This window comes from Actinia tenebrosa, unplaced genomic scaffold, assembly GCF_029948245.1.
Source record: "Actinia tenebrosa isolate PJP-AT-01 unplaced genomic scaffold, QUT_ActTen_1.0 PGA_scaffold6__47_contigs__length_16458017, whole genome shotgun sequence".
NCBI classification, from domain to species: Eukaryota; Metazoa; Cnidaria; class Anthozoa; order Actiniaria; family Actiniidae; genus Actinia; species Actinia tenebrosa.
In genome coordinates, this window is record NW_028292583.1 from 6,229,358 (window position 1) to 6,246,630 (window position 17,273).

At 40.5% G+C, this 17,273-nt stretch overlaps 3 protein-coding genes across 3 annotated transcripts; 1 reads left to right on the plus strand and 2 right to left on the minus strand.

The window, feature by feature from the left end:
* The first annotated feature begins 14 nt into the window (after nt 1-14).
* On the plus strand, nt 15-1,946 carry LOC148905926 (sentrin-specific protease 2-like). The gene is made up of 6 exons (XM_089039438.1): nt 15-27; nt 296-378; nt 680-761; nt 897-947; nt 1,172-1,216; nt 1,303-1,946. Coding segments are annotated over exons 2-6 (240 nt in total). The 5' UTR covers nt 15-27; nt 296-376; the 3' UTR covers nt 1,363-1,946.
* A 1,360-nt stretch (nt 1,947-3,306) lies between these two features.
* Nucleotides 3,307-8,895, minus strand: LOC148905927 (uncharacterized). The gene has a single exon (XM_089038932.1). The coding sequence runs from the start codon at nt 8,893-8,895 to the stop codon at nt 3,307-3,309; it is 5,589 nt and encodes a 1,862-aa protein (XP_088895058.1).
* A 2,906-nt stretch (nt 8,896-11,801) lies between these two features.
* On the minus strand, nt 11,802-14,927 carry LOC148905928 (U8 snoRNA-decapping enzyme-like). Its single transcript, XM_089039577.1, has 3 exons — nt 14,673-14,927; nt 13,114-13,404; nt 11,802-12,723 (listed from the first exon to the last, which is right to left on the minus strand). Exons 1-3 carry the CDS (start codon nt 14,814-14,816, stop codon nt 12,517-12,519), a joined length of 642 nt encoding a protein of 213 aa, XP_088895703.1. The 5' UTR covers nt 14,817-14,927; the 3' UTR covers nt 11,802-12,516.
* Nucleotides 14,928-17,273: the final 2,346 nt, after the last annotated feature.

A 17,273-nucleotide genomic window follows, 5' to 3' on the forward strand; every position in this document is an offset into this window, starting at 1 on the left:
AGAAATCTGGACAAGACAGCACAAACGGTAAAAATGGAAATGTAACTTCTCAAGTTATGTGTAACATTGGCATAAACACCGAATTGTTTTCCTATAGATTTTTGTTGTTCGATGAAGATATTGTGTTGTTTCCCGTGAATGAGACAAATCATTGGACACTCATAGTAAGTACTGCGGATGTGAAGCCACGATAAGAAGAAACAAAACAGGAAATAGTGTCACCACTCATTATCGATTAAAATTGGAAATCATGATGGTATAGCCAGTGATAACAAACTATCTTGATAACCAACAGGTCGTTCTAATTAAGGAAAGAAAGGTTATTCACTTGGATTCACTCACAGGGCAACCAAAGAGATCACTTGTTTCCTCAATAATGTGAGTATAACGCGTTTTCCCACAACACCCTGACTAATCATCTACTCTCAATTACGTCACGAACGAAGTATATTATCCTCCGTGTTTTGGGATTTTTCTCTTCATTTAATTGTAAATGGCTTCAGTGAAGAAGAGCCACCCTTTTCGGCCCCTGCCAAATCCCATTGTTGTTGTTTTTATACTTTAGTAATTTTTTATGAATTAATCCCATCAATCAATCAATCAATCATCTCTTCTTTCATCTGTTGATTATCAGTCTTATTGAGTCTTCTATTGGAATCTAATAACAAATACTTTTTAGGGAGCTTTTATGCTACGTTCATGTTGCTACTTACAACGCTCCTCTGAACATTAGTGAGTGGTTTGCTCTAAATCCAAACGAAGTAAGTAGGTCCAAAAGCTCGCACGATGTTTACTTTTGATCAACCCGTTGACAATTAACTGGTAATGGTGATAACGGAAATGGAGATTATATTACGAATTACTAATAATAAAAAACTGTTTTGCATCATTTTTAGACCATACCTTTACAGAGAAATTGCGACGACTGTGGAGTGTTTCTTTGCAAGGTTTGTACCTCAATTAAGGAGTACATTGAAATACTCTATCAATAGTAATAACTGAAAATGTCTGACGCACGGTTTAAGTACACGTACGCATTAACGCATCAGTCTGCTGTGTGAATTCCTTTTCATTAAAAGCAACACCGTAAATGACCTTAGCAATACTCGATTAACTGATAGGAATAATATAGTGTTTTTACCGTAATTCTTGCAATTCAATATTCTTATAGTATGCCGAATACATTGCACTGGAAAGAAAGATCGACTTCGACCAAGTATGTACCAAAAACATCTTTAAGATCCTATTTTAAAGGATGTACAAAATGAAAAACATTACCAACTTTTTATCCCAACTAAACAGAAAGACATGCCGTACTTCAGAAGGATGATCAAGAAAGCTCTTCAAGATGGGCATCTTTAGAAGTACGGGATGCTTGGATGTCCACGACGCAGAAATTATTGCGTAAAGCATGGATATTTTTCGTTAAGCAAAAGTGCGTCAACATTTTGAAATAAAAGGGTTCGGTAACTCGATATATGGGAGCGGTACTCGAAGTATTTGTGGCATGAAGCCCGTTGATAGTAGATAAAACAGCTCAAAAAATCTGAAACCGCTGTTTATTTTCTTTGAGGTGAGTGTTTCGATCCCCAAAGACAACGAATCGCAAGAAATATCGTGTGAGTAAAGCTTGGTGTGGGTTTTATAGTAAATCAAAGCGTTTCTACGAATATAGAGCACTTTGTGTTCAACATGATGTGACGCCCCCCGGAAAAAATCTGACAGTAGATCCGAAAACCTGACTCAAAAATCTGACTCTAAAACCTGACACCAACTTCACTCTGGTACCGAAGAGTACTTTCTCACATTAAAAAATGACTATATTTAATATAAGCATTGTTACAATTATCTCAGTATAAAAGTAGACTGGCTGTCTTAAAACTATCTGATAAAACCCAACTATATTCTTTGCCATAACTGATTCAAATAATGACGTCCCCGAGTAACGCTTAATCGGGTAACATCGGTAACCGAAGAGTACTTTCTCACATTAAAAAATGACTACATTTAATATAAGCATTGTTACAATTATCTCAGTATAAAAGAAACCTAGCTGTCTAAAAGATAAAAGATAACTATTAACTTTCTTGATATACTCCATAGAAATTATCATACTTGGAGTAAAGAAAACATTTTTTTTTGACTGATACTGCAGGGTAAAGTGGTCGTCCTTTCGGCTGAAAAAGAAATCCCAACCCTAACCCGACCCTTCATGGCACGAAAGCTTGTCTAAATTAAACTACGCTTTCCTCGAGATAAGAGCAAAGGAATTCACTGACGTTTTTGGCTCAATATTTTGAAACTGTCACCCTATAAGAATCACAAGATGTTAACGACTTTCCTCTTGTCCAAAAAACGTGCCCTTCTGGTGTTTTGCTTAGGGATAATCACCCAGATCTTAACGCGATAAACCCTAATCATCGCTCATTTAGGAAGCAATTACTAACGGGTGTGGGAAGAATGCGAGTCAAAAAGTTGCGAGTTGCGAGTTGCGAGTTGCGAGTTGCGAGTTGCGAGTTGCGAGTTGCGAGTTGCGAGTTGCGAGTTGCGAGTTGCGAGTTCCTGAAATGAAATTGTAACTACCAGGATGACATGTCTCGAATTTCGGGACCAGATCATGTGGTAGGGACTGAAGAGCTTTCGGGAATACTTTACTGATCAATACAATAGTACCACGGAGAGCAAGGTTCTAATCTCTTTCGTGATTTAATGTAGAATGATCGTAAACTGCAAATACAATACGAGAGCGAAACTTACTAAATATTTGAATACATTTCATGAAGCACTTAAAATCACTATATAATCTTGAATCAAATTAAAGCTACCACTGTGAAGGGCTAAAAGGTACTCTAGATTCGATTTCTATTAAAACAGATCAATATTTGTATATATACTAAATGGGTTATGAAACTTTGCTAATTAAGAAAACTAATAAAATTGTACTTACATATCGGTCCCGTTTGCCAAGGGCTACGCTTCTTTTGAATTTAACGCACGCAATAATACACTCAAAACACTAGGAAAACTAGGAAAAACTAACTATTATAGAACGATGCTAAATTACTTTTATATGCGCGTGGGGACGCTAAAGAATCAGATTACAAATCAAACACAAACATTAAACAGGAACTAAAAACAAATAATCCAATAAAAAGGGGTTTCGTTGTCTATTACATGGCTCCCCTGAAATATTAATATTTCACATTAATTTAATGCAAAGTTCAATCAAAGTTCAATCAATGTTCAATCAAAGTTCTTGATAACTGCAACTTGTCAGGCTCCTCGGCCGGGAATTACCCCGGTTTCTCAGTTATCATCAGCTGCAGGCATCAGCAGCACCAACTTCTGCACCGGTCTCTCCAGGTACCTTGGTGTGACAGTGCGTCTACCATTGTCGTCTAAGCAACCATCCGCAAGGGCTACTTGGACCTTCCGTATCTGCCCATCTGGGCTGGGCATTACAGCTGATACTCGAGCTAGCTGCCACTTGTTACGATGCTGATGTTCTTCCTTGACAATAACTACGTCGTCAACTCGAAGATTTCGACGAGGGCAGATCCATTTCTGGCGCTCCTGGAGGCTGAGTAAAAACTCCTTCTTCCAGCGCGTCCAGAATTGGTTCGCCAAATGCTGCACTCTTCTCCAACGCCTTCTGCAATACGCGTCGGCACTCTGGAAAACACCAGGGGGAGATAGCACAACCTTTGACTTCAGCGTCAGCAGGTGGTTTGGTGTCAGGGAGTCAGGGGAGTTAGGATCTGACAACTGGTTGACCGTGAGGGGGCGGCTGTTGACGATTGCTTCAGCTTCGCACATCAGCGTTCGAAGAGATTCGTCGTTCAGTCGAGTGCCACTGTTCTGCAACAGGGAAGAGAGTGCACTGCGCACAGATCGTATTTGGCGCTCCCACACTCCTCCCATGTGGCTCGCAGCTGGTACATTCATTTTGAAAGAGAACCAATCGCATTGATTCTTCTGTAGCTCTGCTTTTATTTTCTTATGGTCCATCTCTTCTAGGGCTTCCAACAGTTCTCTGCGAGCACCCACAAAGTTCGTTCCTTGATCACTTCTAAGCTGCCGTATTGGTCCTCGCCGACTGATGAACCGCCTCAGAGCGTTGATGAAAGAATCCGTTTCTAAGGAATTTGCTGTCTCCAAGTGTATGGCTCTCGAAGCCATACATGTGAAAAGCACTCCGTAGCGCTTCAGTTCTTTGCGTCTTTCCTTAATCATAAAGGGGCCAAAGTAGTCTACAGCACAGTAAGTGAATGGGGGAGCACTTTCCACGCGATCCTTGGGTAAATCTGACATTCTTTGTCCTTGTACAGTTCCGCGCATTTTCCGACACTTAACGCAGGACAGGATTGCATTACCGACCGCTGAGGATCCACCTATTACCCAGAATCCATTTGAACGTATTTCATTGAGGGTCATTCCCTTTCCTTGATGACTTGTACGTTCATGAAAATGCTTGATAAGTAGCGCTGTAACATGACTTTTACGTGGTAAAATAACTGGAAACTTGATCTTGTCTGGTAGGTCAGCATGTCTGAGGCGTCCGCCAACCCGCAGGATGCCGGTTTCATCTACAAATGGGTCGAGCTTACACAGTGAACTATGCTCCTTTGTAGCGACAGGTCCTTGACTGATGCTGCTGTCTTGACGATTGGCCTTCTCTAGTGTGCTTAGCTCTTCTTTGAATGCTTTCTTCTGAACTTCACGAATAATGACCTGTTCTGCTACTTCGAGGTCGCTTATTCTTAGATCTTCTGCAGTTCTTTCAGATTTCATCTTGTTGACTCTCTCTTTCAGGCACTTGACGTAGCGCATGCACAATGCCACTGAAAGCTTGGCGCGATACCAGTCCGAGAAGTATCCTATCCTTTCTGCAATTCCTGGATAAGCCATTGCATTCACCGCTGCTGTGGTTGCCATAGCGACGGATTTCTTTATCTCTTTATCATCTTTGCTAAGCGTATAGCTGTCTTGATTGTTGAGTAGCCTTTGAGCATGTTTGTTCCATAGAAATGCTGGTCCCTTGATCCATCTAGAGTTTGACAGGTCTTGCGCGGTCATTCCTCTAGAGGCTTCGTCAGCAGGATTCTCTTGGGATTCGATATATCTCCATTGCTCGATTTGGGTGCTTTCTTGAATTTCTTGCGCTCTATTAGCGACAAACACGTGGAAACGCCTGCTTTCATTCGCGATGTATCCAAGTATTACCTTACTATCCGTCCAGAAGTACTCTTGATCGATTTTGTACTCCAATTCTTGGTGAATTTGTTGACTGACTCTCACGGAACACACAGCGGCTGTAAGCTCCAATCTAGGAATGGTTACTTGTTTTATTGGCGCTACTCGTGATTTTCCCATAACGAAAGAGCAATGGATTCTTTGGTGCTCATCCGTCAATCGCAGGTAGCTGCACTGACCGTATCCCTTGATACTTGCGTCTGAGAAATGATGAAGTTCTGCGGTCACGACTTCACCAAAGTCCTTGGGCTTGTAGCACCTTGGAATTGAGATACGTTGAAGGCTTGCTAGCTCTCCTCTCCATTTGTCCCATCTCATCTTAACATCGTCCGGTATCGGGTCGTCCCAGCCTAACTGAAGACGACATAACTCCTGAAGAATCGATTTCCCATCTAACAAGAGTGGAGCGACAAAGCCAATAGGATCGAGGGTAGAGCTCACAGTAGAAAGTATTCCTCTTCTTGTACAAGGCTTATCTTGTAGCATGATGCTGAACTGGAAACAGTCTGACTCTATGCACCAGTGGACACCAAGCGTGCGCTCTAGGGGCAAAGAGTCGAGATCTAGGTCTAAGCTTTGGACACCGTCAGCTCTGTCTGATTCTGGAACACTCCTGATTACTTCCTTGCTGTTGGATACGAATTTATGCAGTCTGAATCCCCCTTGACTACACATCTGCTTCACGTTGTCAACTAACTCGACCGCTTCTTTGACGGAAGGAACAGACTTGAGGCCGTCATCAACATAAAAATCGTGGCGTAGAAAATTTGCAGCAGCAGTACCAAACACATTCTCAAAACTGTTAGCAGTGGATTTCAAAGCAAAGTTCGCGCAGCCTGGAGACGAAGTGGCTCCGAACAGATGCACGGTCATTCTATACTCCTGAGGCTCTTTAGTAATATCTCCGCCATCCCACCAAAGAAAACGCAAAAGATCCCTGTGCTCTGCATTGACTCGAACCTGGTGGAACATACCCTCTATGTCGCACGTGAAGGCTATTGGTTCCTGTCTAAACCTGCATAGCACTCCTGTCAGGTTGTTCGTTAAGTCCGGGCCTTGGAGCAGGTGCTTGTTCAGGGACTCATTCTTGTAATTAGCAGCGCAGTCGAAGACTACCCGAATTTTTTCGGGCTTCTTTGGATGGTATACCCCATGATGAGGAATGTACCAGACATTACTCCTTGATTCCTGCTTGGTTTGTTCTTGCGGTACCTTCTCTGCATACCCGTTTTCGATGACTTTATTCATGAAGGCCACGTAGTCTTGTCGGTATTTCTGGTTGGTTGAGGACTGGAATCTTCCTTTCAAATAATTCAGACGACGGAGCGCAATTGCTTTATTGTTAGGGAGCTTGACATCGTAATTCTTTAAAGGCAATGGAAGTTCATAGTGACCATCGTCACACTGGTGAATTCCCTTCTCAGCTATCTCTATGAACCGCCTGTCTTCTTGAGACATACCCCGCAGTGATGACTTGTTGCACTCAGCAAAGTCCATTTCAAACATGCGGTTGATTACAGCCGGTGACATAACTTCTTTAGAAGGATTAGTTATAACGAAACTAAGACTGTCTTTGGTATCCGGAATCACTTCACGCGACAAGATGCGATGACTGTTGGAATCTATTAGGGCTTCTCTCTTTGACTCGCCTACGGGGCCAACTATACACCATCCAAGCAATGTCCTGATTGCGTATGGTTCTTCACTCTTGCCCAGTATTACTTCCTTTGGCTTGATCGCCCTAGGACAGTTGCAGCCGATCAGAAGTCCGACTTCAAGGCTCTCTTCATATTCCGGTATCTTATCTTGGATTTTTTGTAAATGAGGCCACTTGGCTGCTACTTCTGGCCTTGGGACTTGATCTGGCCTAGATGGAATTTTATCTCTTGTGTAGGCCTTCGGGAGTTCGACTTCAGCCCGTTTATCGAGACGTTGCACCACTAGGCCATCTATCCTCTCTACAGGAATCTTCTGATTTTCAAGCATGGTGTGGAGGTTTAAGCTCATTTCCACACCCTTGATGCCAAGGTGTTGCTGCGATTTTGCGGATAGGAAAGTGGTGTCACTTGCATCGTCGAGTAGCGCGTAGACCTTCACTTCCTTCTCCGGATTATCTTTGTGGAACAATATCACTGGAACTATTTTCGAATTAGTGATGATCTTGCTGTCGTTATCTTGGTTGGGCGTTGCACTGCTGGCGTGGGAGTTGGAATCAATGGCTGGAGTCTTCATTGGCTGGTTTACAGCATTCAGGTTCTTTTCTACTGTGGATGGTGGTGACTCTGTATTGGACTGAGTAGACTGTTGGTGGTTTGGCTTGGGCCTTGGCTTTACCCCGTGTAACAGCGTATTATGCCATTTGCCGCATTCTTCACAGCTTGATTTCGAGGGACACCGCGCCGATATGTGTCCTTCTCTAAGGCATCTAAAACAGAGTCTCTTATTGCGAATAATCTCGCTGCGCTCCTCTGCTGAGTGATTCAAGAACTTACTGCACTTTGAGAGAGCATGGTGACCACTGCACAAAGAACAGGACGAGATATTGGTGCGCTGATGAGAAGGATTGGTTGTACTATTGCCGAGGGTTGTTGAAGTGACGAGTGATTGGCTTGCCTTGGGCTTAAAGTTTGTACTTCCAGGTTTGCTCGTCCTTACCCTGGCACTGGTTGCGGCTTTCTTCTTCTCTCCTTTGAGCGCATCAGGGGAGAAAACAGGATCGTTTGCTAACTCGGCCTCCTCTCTCACGAACTTGACGAGGTCGTTAAATTTCACCGTTGTTTTCGTTCTTGCTTGAAGCTCATGCGCGTGACGGCACCATTTCACACCAGCATAGGACGGCAGTTTGGCGCAAACATGAAGAAGCGTTTGTGTGTTGTCTATATCGGCGGAACTTGGCATGCATTTCATTGCGTCTTCACATCGGACAAGGAAGGCTGAAAACTCTTGTAGTTTACTGCTGTTTCCGTCTTCTATCTGCGGCCAGTCACGGAGAGTGGATTTGTATGCTTCTGCTACATAGACTGGGTTTCCAAAGCGATGATTTAGTATCTTGCGGGCTTCTGCATATGCGCTGTCAGAAGGCATGGCTAGAAAACCTCTCACAACATCGTTTGCTCTACCACGAGTGTACTTTTCGAGGAAATATAGGCGATCTCTGTCAGAAGGCACGTTGGCAGCGATGATAGAGTCAAAGGCGGTCACGAAGGCAGGGTATTCAAAAGCATCACCGGAGAAGATGGGTGGTTCTTTGACCGGTAAATGATTTATCCTCTGCTGGTTAACAATCAAGGAACTTAGTTCTGTTTGTTTAGCTTGTAATTGAACTATTTCTCGCAGGGCAGAACTTAGATCATGACTCATTGACTGAGAGGATTCGGTAGGTTTTGGTACTTTGAACGGCGCATAGCCATTAAGGGAAGAACTCTTTTCAATCTTGACCTTAACCGGAAAGCGTTTCTCGGACTTATGGTCGTTTTCATCTAAGACTGTTTTATCTTTGACACTTATAACCTCATCTTTGAAGGATGACTTATTTTCTTCTTCTATAATCCTCTTTATTGCTTTCTCCTCTGCGGTTGCTATGGCAATTGCTTTCTCTATTTCCAGCCGTCTTAATTCTCTTTCCTGCTCTAGAAACTCCATTTCAACCTGCAATTTCGCCGCCTTCGCGGATGCGTTTACAAGTGCCTTAGATAGACTAGATTTAGAGGATTTAGAGGAAGAGCTGGCTTTGGATGCCTTTGATTTAGCCGATTTAACGCTTGATCTGAAACTATATTTTATTGTGATTTGTACGATTCTCTCTCGATAGCTTGAATACGCTCACAGAGTCTGATCCTGCATTCCGTGTATTCTCGGTCTCGTAAATCAAACCAGCGATAAGAAGCTTCTTTTTCCTCATCCGTTTCTAACAATTCGTCGTGTTCTAAGTGTGCGTCATGGAATTTATCTTTGAGATCGTCTAAATAATCACGAGCGGTTTCCAAAGCTTCTTTGTCTACTTCCGGTGACGAACGCATGTTATTTATTTTAACAATCTGTTCTTTGAGCTTCGAATAAACGGAGTTCCTTTTTTTCACTAACAACTCTAGCTGGAATTTCTTTCCCCTTTCAGTTAATTTCTTTCTTCTGGAAGAGGTTCTACGGCCAGGGGCCGGACCAGTAATGACACTTTTTGCCGGCTCATGTGTCTCAAAGGACGCGTTGGCGTCAACCGATTGGATACCGAGGAATGGAGGTTCGCTTGTTACGCTCATGCTTTGATCAAATGGCGAAATCCAGAATAATGGCGTTTGATTTGGTTATCAAAGGCAACCCTTAGCAGAAGTTTAGAGGTCGATATTTTACTGTAACTACCAGGATGACATGTCTCGAATTTCGGGACCAGATCATGTGGTAGGGACTGAAGAGCTTTCGGGGATACTTTACTGATCAATACAATAGTACCACGGAGAGCAAGGTTCTAATCTCTTTCGTGATTTAATGTAGAATGATCGTAAACTGCAAATACAATACGAGAGCGAAACTTACTAAATATTTGAATACATTTCATGAAGCACTTAAAATCACTATATAATCTTGAATCAAATTAAAGCTACCACTGTGAAGGGCTAAAAGGTACTCTAGATTCGATTTCTATTAAAACAGATCAATATTTGTATATATACTAAATGGGTTATGAAACTTTGCTAATTAAGAAAACTAATAAAATTGTACTTACATATCGGTCCCGTTTGCCAAGGGCTACGCTTCTTTTGAATTTAACGCACGCAATAATACACTCAAAACACTAGGAAAACTAGGAAAAACTAACTATTATAGAACGATGCTAAATTACTTTTATATGCGCGTGGGGACGCTAAAGAATCAGATTACAAATCAAACACAAACATTAAACAGGAACTAAAAACAAATAATCCAATAAAGAGGGGTTTCGTTGTCTATTACAGAAATAATACATAAACGACAAAAATTAAAATTAAAAATTGGCAAAATAAACAAGTAAATGGAAAAATAAGGTTAGTTTAAATTTGTTAGCAAGATTGAGATCGAACAGCAAGAGCGGTGCACTAAACAAATAAAAATACAAAGCTGCCCAAGCGAAAAAACAAAGACAAAAAATAAGTTCAGATTCGAAAAATCTAATAAGTGCTAATTTATAGTGTAATAAGTAATGGTATAAAACCAATCACTTAAACAGTTATAACAGTTATTCTTCTCGACTTTGTTTCGGTTATAATTCATCGATATTCACTTCGCCTCCGGTTAGTAATTATTGTTAACTATGCTGACTGTATTTTCTGAAGTCATGTACGTTTTTCAGATCAGTGGACGAGGATTTTCTTGAGGATTTTCTTTTACAATGGAGAACGAGGTATAGGCTTGAAGAAGACGAAAATCATTGCGCTATATATAAAATATATAATCCCTTATGTAAACAGCAAACGCCAAACAACCTGACATCGGGTGGCTCTCGTGTTGCAAAAATTGACAGTCACAACATAAGTAATATACTTAGGAATAACGATCCAAAGAGAATTTATGGGGGGGTTGCAGGAATTTTGTTTGCAGGAATTTTGGTTGCATGATATTAATTTTTTTGGCTCAACCCTTGCACGTTATTTTTTTTTGCGTACAGTTAGATATTTTTCTTCCAGCAGAAGAGGTTGCGCGATTTTTTTTTTTTTTTTTTGGTTGAAGTGCCAACTTTGGAGCCAGTGTGAACCCATCGTTATTACAACCTGAAATCTTCGATTCGTGCACAGAAGAGGAAGAAGACTATTGTTGTTTGAAGCTATGTAAACACGACAACTCGACACAGACTGATAGAGCCGTCCCATTTTAAGGAACTCAAGATAAGACGTCTGATAAAAGCTAGTCTAAGAATGTACATTTGCACGAAATTGGAAAAAAAAGCTTTATTGTCTTAAAAAAGTTTCTCTGGTTTTTCTGCCGATCAGTAGTGGAGGTCAATGAAGATCTGCCAAGTCGACAAACTCAGAGCCAACGTCGCATTTTCTCGTACTGGCACCATCATCTTTTTTCAAGACTTTACGATAATTATGTACAAGATATCTTCTTGTCATCATTAAAAATTGTGAAAGTACGTCGTCGGTAAAATGTTAGAACGTACCGTCACGAACCCCTACATTTTTAAACATATCTGCTAATTTATTGCTGTTTTTTTTTTTTTTTTTTTTTTTTTTTTTTTGCTGTGAGAGTGCTGTTTGCATATGTAACAAGAAACGGAACGCCTCAATGTACTGAGTGATAATAAATGAAACTTTTGTTGCTTGGGTTTTGATAACCATGATTTTGATAATTTTACAAGTGTGAAGTTATCGTTAAAGTATAATTTTTTGAACAACTCGCAACTCGCAACTCGCAACTCGCAACTTGCAACTAGCAACTATCGGACTCGCACTTTACCAAGACCCATTACTAACGGGAAACAAGAACAAAGTAGTTTTTTGTCGTAAACAAGAAACTTATCTCCTGTAACGACCAGACCGCACAAATTGACCGTTTGATTTTTTTCACGAAGGAAGTAAGAAGGATAATTCGTTTAATAGGCGTCGTAGGACATCTTTTTATCTGGTGGGTAAGATTTTATAGATTGTTTTTCAAAGATGCCTTGTTTGAGGGGTTGACTCATACCACGTTCTGGTTTGTCAGTACTGACAAAGATTCTTTAACAGATAAAAACGCCTTTTGTGCTTTCAAAGGTTTTATCTGTTTGTTTAAATAGGCATGTGCGACAGGACTCGTGATATGTTGAATCGCAGTGTCTCAAATGTCAGTTCACATACAGAACTTTTGTGGAATGAAGACATATTTAAAGAAGGTTTGGGATGATAACGGAACTCTTGGCGCCTTTACCAAAGCTACGGTACCTGTTGCTCGGCTCGATTTGAATCCCAAAATCGTCATAACATAAGAGCTCTCTCTAGCTTATGCTTTGAGGTTTTCTGTAAGAACCTCATTTTTCTCTCTCGAATAGTCTTAGTTTCACATCTAGTAACGGTTAATAGCTCATGACAACGTTATTCATCTTTGGTTGCTATGTTTTTCCCTTTTCAGACCACGTGTGGTATTCCCTAGAGTATCATTCCTTTGTTTAACGGATGTGCATGAGAAGACATATGAATATAGATGGCACTCAAACAAAGAATAATGCATCCATGAACTGACATTTGTTTCAAAAAAATTACTGAATAATTTATCCTAAAATTATTTACACCCATCAGTTATTTCAAAAATAGTTCATATTTTTGGGAAAAATAAATCAACTTCTATCCCACAGCATTTTGCCACTTCTTGAGTTTCCTCGATGCTTAATAGTTCTTCTCTTGCAATTCCTATTAAAAGTTGTTGTCTGGCACAACCAACAAAGTTGTTTTTCAAGAATGAAGGCAGACCTCCTTGCTTGTCCCTTAGAGTGTAAAGTGGACATCTTATCGTACCGAGAACCTGAAATAAGCAACATGAAAGTTGGTCACTACTCTCACTATTGGTTTCACATCTTCATATCTATACACACTCTATGGTGATTTTTATAATCCCCCACGCACTAACAACAACACAATTGTATTTTAGGGACTGGTTTCACATCATTTCTTGTCTAGTGGGGAATGTCCATCATCTGAATCACAATTTTTTAATAGAATTCTTTCTCATTGACAACCATAAATTACAGCCCTAAAATTTCAGTACTAAGTGGGGAAGTGTGTGTGTGTGTATGGTGGGGGGGTTGTTGAGGGGAGGAAAAGGGGTGCAGGTATTGAGGAGAAGAAAAAATATTCTATGTCATTACTTTTCCTACAAGGTTCCGAAAACGTACTGAGCAGATCTTCTATTTACCTCAAAATCAATATTAGACATATCTTCTTTTCTGGTTTCAAGCTCCAGAAACTGTTTAGGAGTTATTTTCTTGGCAAAGAAATGTAAGCAAAGACGTTTGGTCATGTCTAATTCAGCAACAAATTCTTCATATAAATGGGTAACAACGTAATTCTCCTGAGTGATTAGAAGAGGCTCTGTTGTCTTTCCCAACTCTTCTGTCACTTCTCTGTTTACTGCAGTTTCAAGGCTTTCGTCACTATCAACAAATCCACCGGGAAAACCAATCGTGCCATCAAAACGAAGTTGCATCTTGAAAACAAAAAACACACAGCCGTATAGTAACAAATAATAACTCTTTTGCCCCTTCTTAGAGAATATTCACATAAATGGTGATTTCAATAGGAGTGAGGAGTTATAAGGTAGGGTATATAACTTTACTGGCTTTGAGGAAAAGTCTAGCTTAATGAGGTCTAGTTACTATAGGTACTGTAACCAATACCTGTACTTTCACTTATTAATATTTCTTGCTATTCGTTATGCCTCTCAAAGTCCAACCCTACGTCCTCGTCCGTGAGAGGTGGTAACGGGTAAAGCCGGCAAACAGGGCTCTGGCAAACTTGTGCGTGGGGTCAGCAACCCTACCACACTATACTGTTATACCTATGGAAACTGACGATCAGGATATCAATTATATACAGGACAATGGAGCAGATCCCTAATGATGTTCTACTGGATCCAAGACTACACACTCATCACATGAATTAAAGTGTGGCCCAGGTATTTACACAAATGTACTTTTATTACATAAACACTTATCAACAATATTACAACATGGCGGCTCTTCACATCTCTCTCACACCAGACAGCCCTTGTGGCCACCCGAGTCCCCTTGCCAGACCCAGATATACAGGCTACCCGGCCACAAAAGGATAAAAAAACAATCTTGCTTTGACATTGGGACAGGGAATGTATGGAGGGGATGGCCAAGAGAAACATGGAAAAGAACAATACACAAGGAGTTGCATTGCAGGAGATGGGCAAGACTTTGGAAGAGATTGCACTACTAACAAAGGTAAGAGAGAGATAAAAGGCCTTGATTTCAGCCCTATAGACATGATGATGATTCTTTATGACTTTACTTTATACTGGAATAAACAAAGAATGTATATATCTCTGGAGGGAATAGGGTTCTAAGTTTCTACCTTCAGGGAAGCATGGATATTTAATTTCCTGGCAGAAAATACACAAATACACAAATCAATTTGCTAAAATAATCTACGTTTAAAAATTTATTCTTATCTATTGAACGACCAAAATTCTAGATGCCCTGTACTGAAGGATAGATAGTTTTATTTTCCATTGCAAGTTTTTGACGGCTTTCGTGTTCAAATGTTATTCCTATGTCGATTATTCATAATCCCTAACCAATCAAAAGGCTGTACATGTACGTGTACTCTTCAACACAAAATTCGATTTTTGTTTTCGTTGTCGTAAGAATTGCAACATAAGAAATCAAAAATATACAATGAATTAAATTTCAAGGTTAAGTAGAAAGAGATAAAAGAGTTAATACTCACCAAAACAGAGTTTTTAATCGGATAGTACCCAAACAACTTTACATGATCAGGGAAAGATGTATGAAGCATTATATGACAAGCATGGCGATATCCCTGTAATGTAAGCGCTTTTGCTCTCGAAATTACTCGACAAGCACACATCATGAATGTGAGGTCCTTCTTGCAGAAATCGGGACAAGAAGAGGGGTAAATTATTGAGATCTGATAAGAAGGGAATTGTAGTTACATAACGTTGAACAACATCGATGTTTTTGTTCCTGCTTTTCCAGCAGGCGTTCCATGTTATGACCCAGAATTCATTGCTAGCATTGAGTCTAAAGGAAACCCAATATTAAGTTTCACTACGACAACCTTAATGAATTTCAAAACATCAATTATAATATAATACCATTACTTTGACTGGTCGAAGTTGAGGCGTCGTATGGACTTTACGGCTTTACGAAGTCGTATAATAGAGTTTAAAACAGAAAGATCGAAGTGGTCAATATTGCAGGCTAACATCTTCAATGCATTCCGACTATATGATATTCTTTTCATATAGTTTTTCAAAATTCATACACCAGATGAGTGTATTCCTGGCATTTATTTCCCTCACTGCGAAACTATGACTGGTAATGAGACGAAAGTAGCTTACAAAAGTAGTCTCGCGGAAAGATGACGCATCACCTTATTAGAAGACATTCAGTGCTCGCTTTTTCACCGGTAGTGGGGTGGGGGGAACAATGGGCGAGACGTCCAAAGAATCACTTCTCTTGGAGATTCAAATCTTCTGTTTATGTTAATATTTTTAATTGCTTTGACCCCATGTTGGGATATAAGTCGAGGGGTCTATGACGCCTTTAGTTTCTTAAGTAATTAAGGTCTGACAGTGACTGGATACCCAAACTCTTCTCGCTCGTTATGACTGATGAGGGTTTGGGTAACCAAATCTGCATGCGCATAAAAGACACTGAGAGAGAGTGGTACACAATAAAGAAAGGCTGCCAGTGATATGGTTTGACAACTAATATAATCTACTTTATTACTTACTCTACTAAATATCTATCGTAATTTCCATTCATAGAAATTACTCTACAAATTGCTACAGAATAGTTAGTATTTAATATAATATATGATGCAATTGAACTTTAAAGCGCTCGTAGCAGGTTAGTCAATACCTCGATTGTCGCCCGTGGTTTATGCAAAGCTTAGCTTATGCAAGAACTTTGGCCAAAGGAGATCACAATACACGCCGTGAGATAATAGAGCTAGTTGTTCCTACCAAAGACTGAGAGAGATGGGAGAAATAGATGTATTTCATATATATGTATGACTGGGAAAACGTACCGCACCGCGGACGTGCAGTGCCGCGCGCGTTCTACCCGTGCCGTGTCCTGATTGTGACCGTGCCGAGTCAAAGCATTTTCATTGGCTGAGTGATCCTAACGTTAAACGTGCAAACCAATGTCTGTACCGTCTCTCAGTCACACGAATTCTACTTTAGTTTTTTTTTTTTTTTTTTTTCGAATCAACTGCGGTAATGTAGTCTACAGTAATAACAGTCGTTTAGGGGTGTTCTGTGCTAGATGCTATAACTATATAAGCAGTTTCTTCACTGCTAAAGATATTAAAGGTCTCTGAATACGTTGTCTAGTATATCATAGTACACACTCATTACTTTACATTGATTATTGTCCATCAGTTCTTAACCGTTCACCAGTGTGGATCACTGTCCATCGCAGTTAATCATCGTTCATCGTTGTCCATCATCAACTATTTATATGTTCGCCATTTCATCGCAGCTGTTCGGCAGTTGATGTCTTTCATCGTTTTCATGACATACACATTCTCGTGGATCATTGTTTACCCATACCTGTCCTTAATTCACATCATAGTCCATGACTATCAATCAACATGCATCACTGTGCGGTGCCGTGCATCACTGTCAACCATTACCGTACCATTCGCTTCGTATTCATTCAACTTTCTAACCTTCTCTTGCTTTGAATTGCACGGTGTTAATAATGAGTCATTAAAGACGGATGATTTTGTGTGGTTCATTTGGTACTTTGGTTACGCAGAAGCCACGCCTTATGAAAGTTCAAAGAGGTAAATAGTCAGTTCACGTGACAAATGTCGCTCCTGGTTAGTTTGCGTTATTTTCTCTATCTGCAACATAGAATGATTTCTGTGTCACTGAACAAGTAACTCGAATATATTAATTCCGCTTTACATCAAGGTCATTTCTGTTTCTCTCGTGTTCGACCCAGCAACGTCATTTCTGGTGTTCTTGGTCGTTGTCGGAGCTCTAGAGTAAGAACCCAACGTCGAACAAACCCGTCTTTGCGGCTTTTCCATCTGCAACACAGTATCTTTTTGAATGCTCTGGCGTACTGTTCGTTCATAGCGCCGTAGAGGATCGGATTCAGGCGTTTGGGACCACATTCATGAGGTACAGATAATAATAAGTTATATAGAGGTAATACCATCCACTCGTACTTGGTAAGAGAGTATTTAGCAAGAACAACGTCTGGACAGGCACGTAAACAGAACAAATACCACCACCCACGCTCAACAACATTTGCATGAACTTCTCTCTCGCGGTTCTCTGTTCAAGGTACA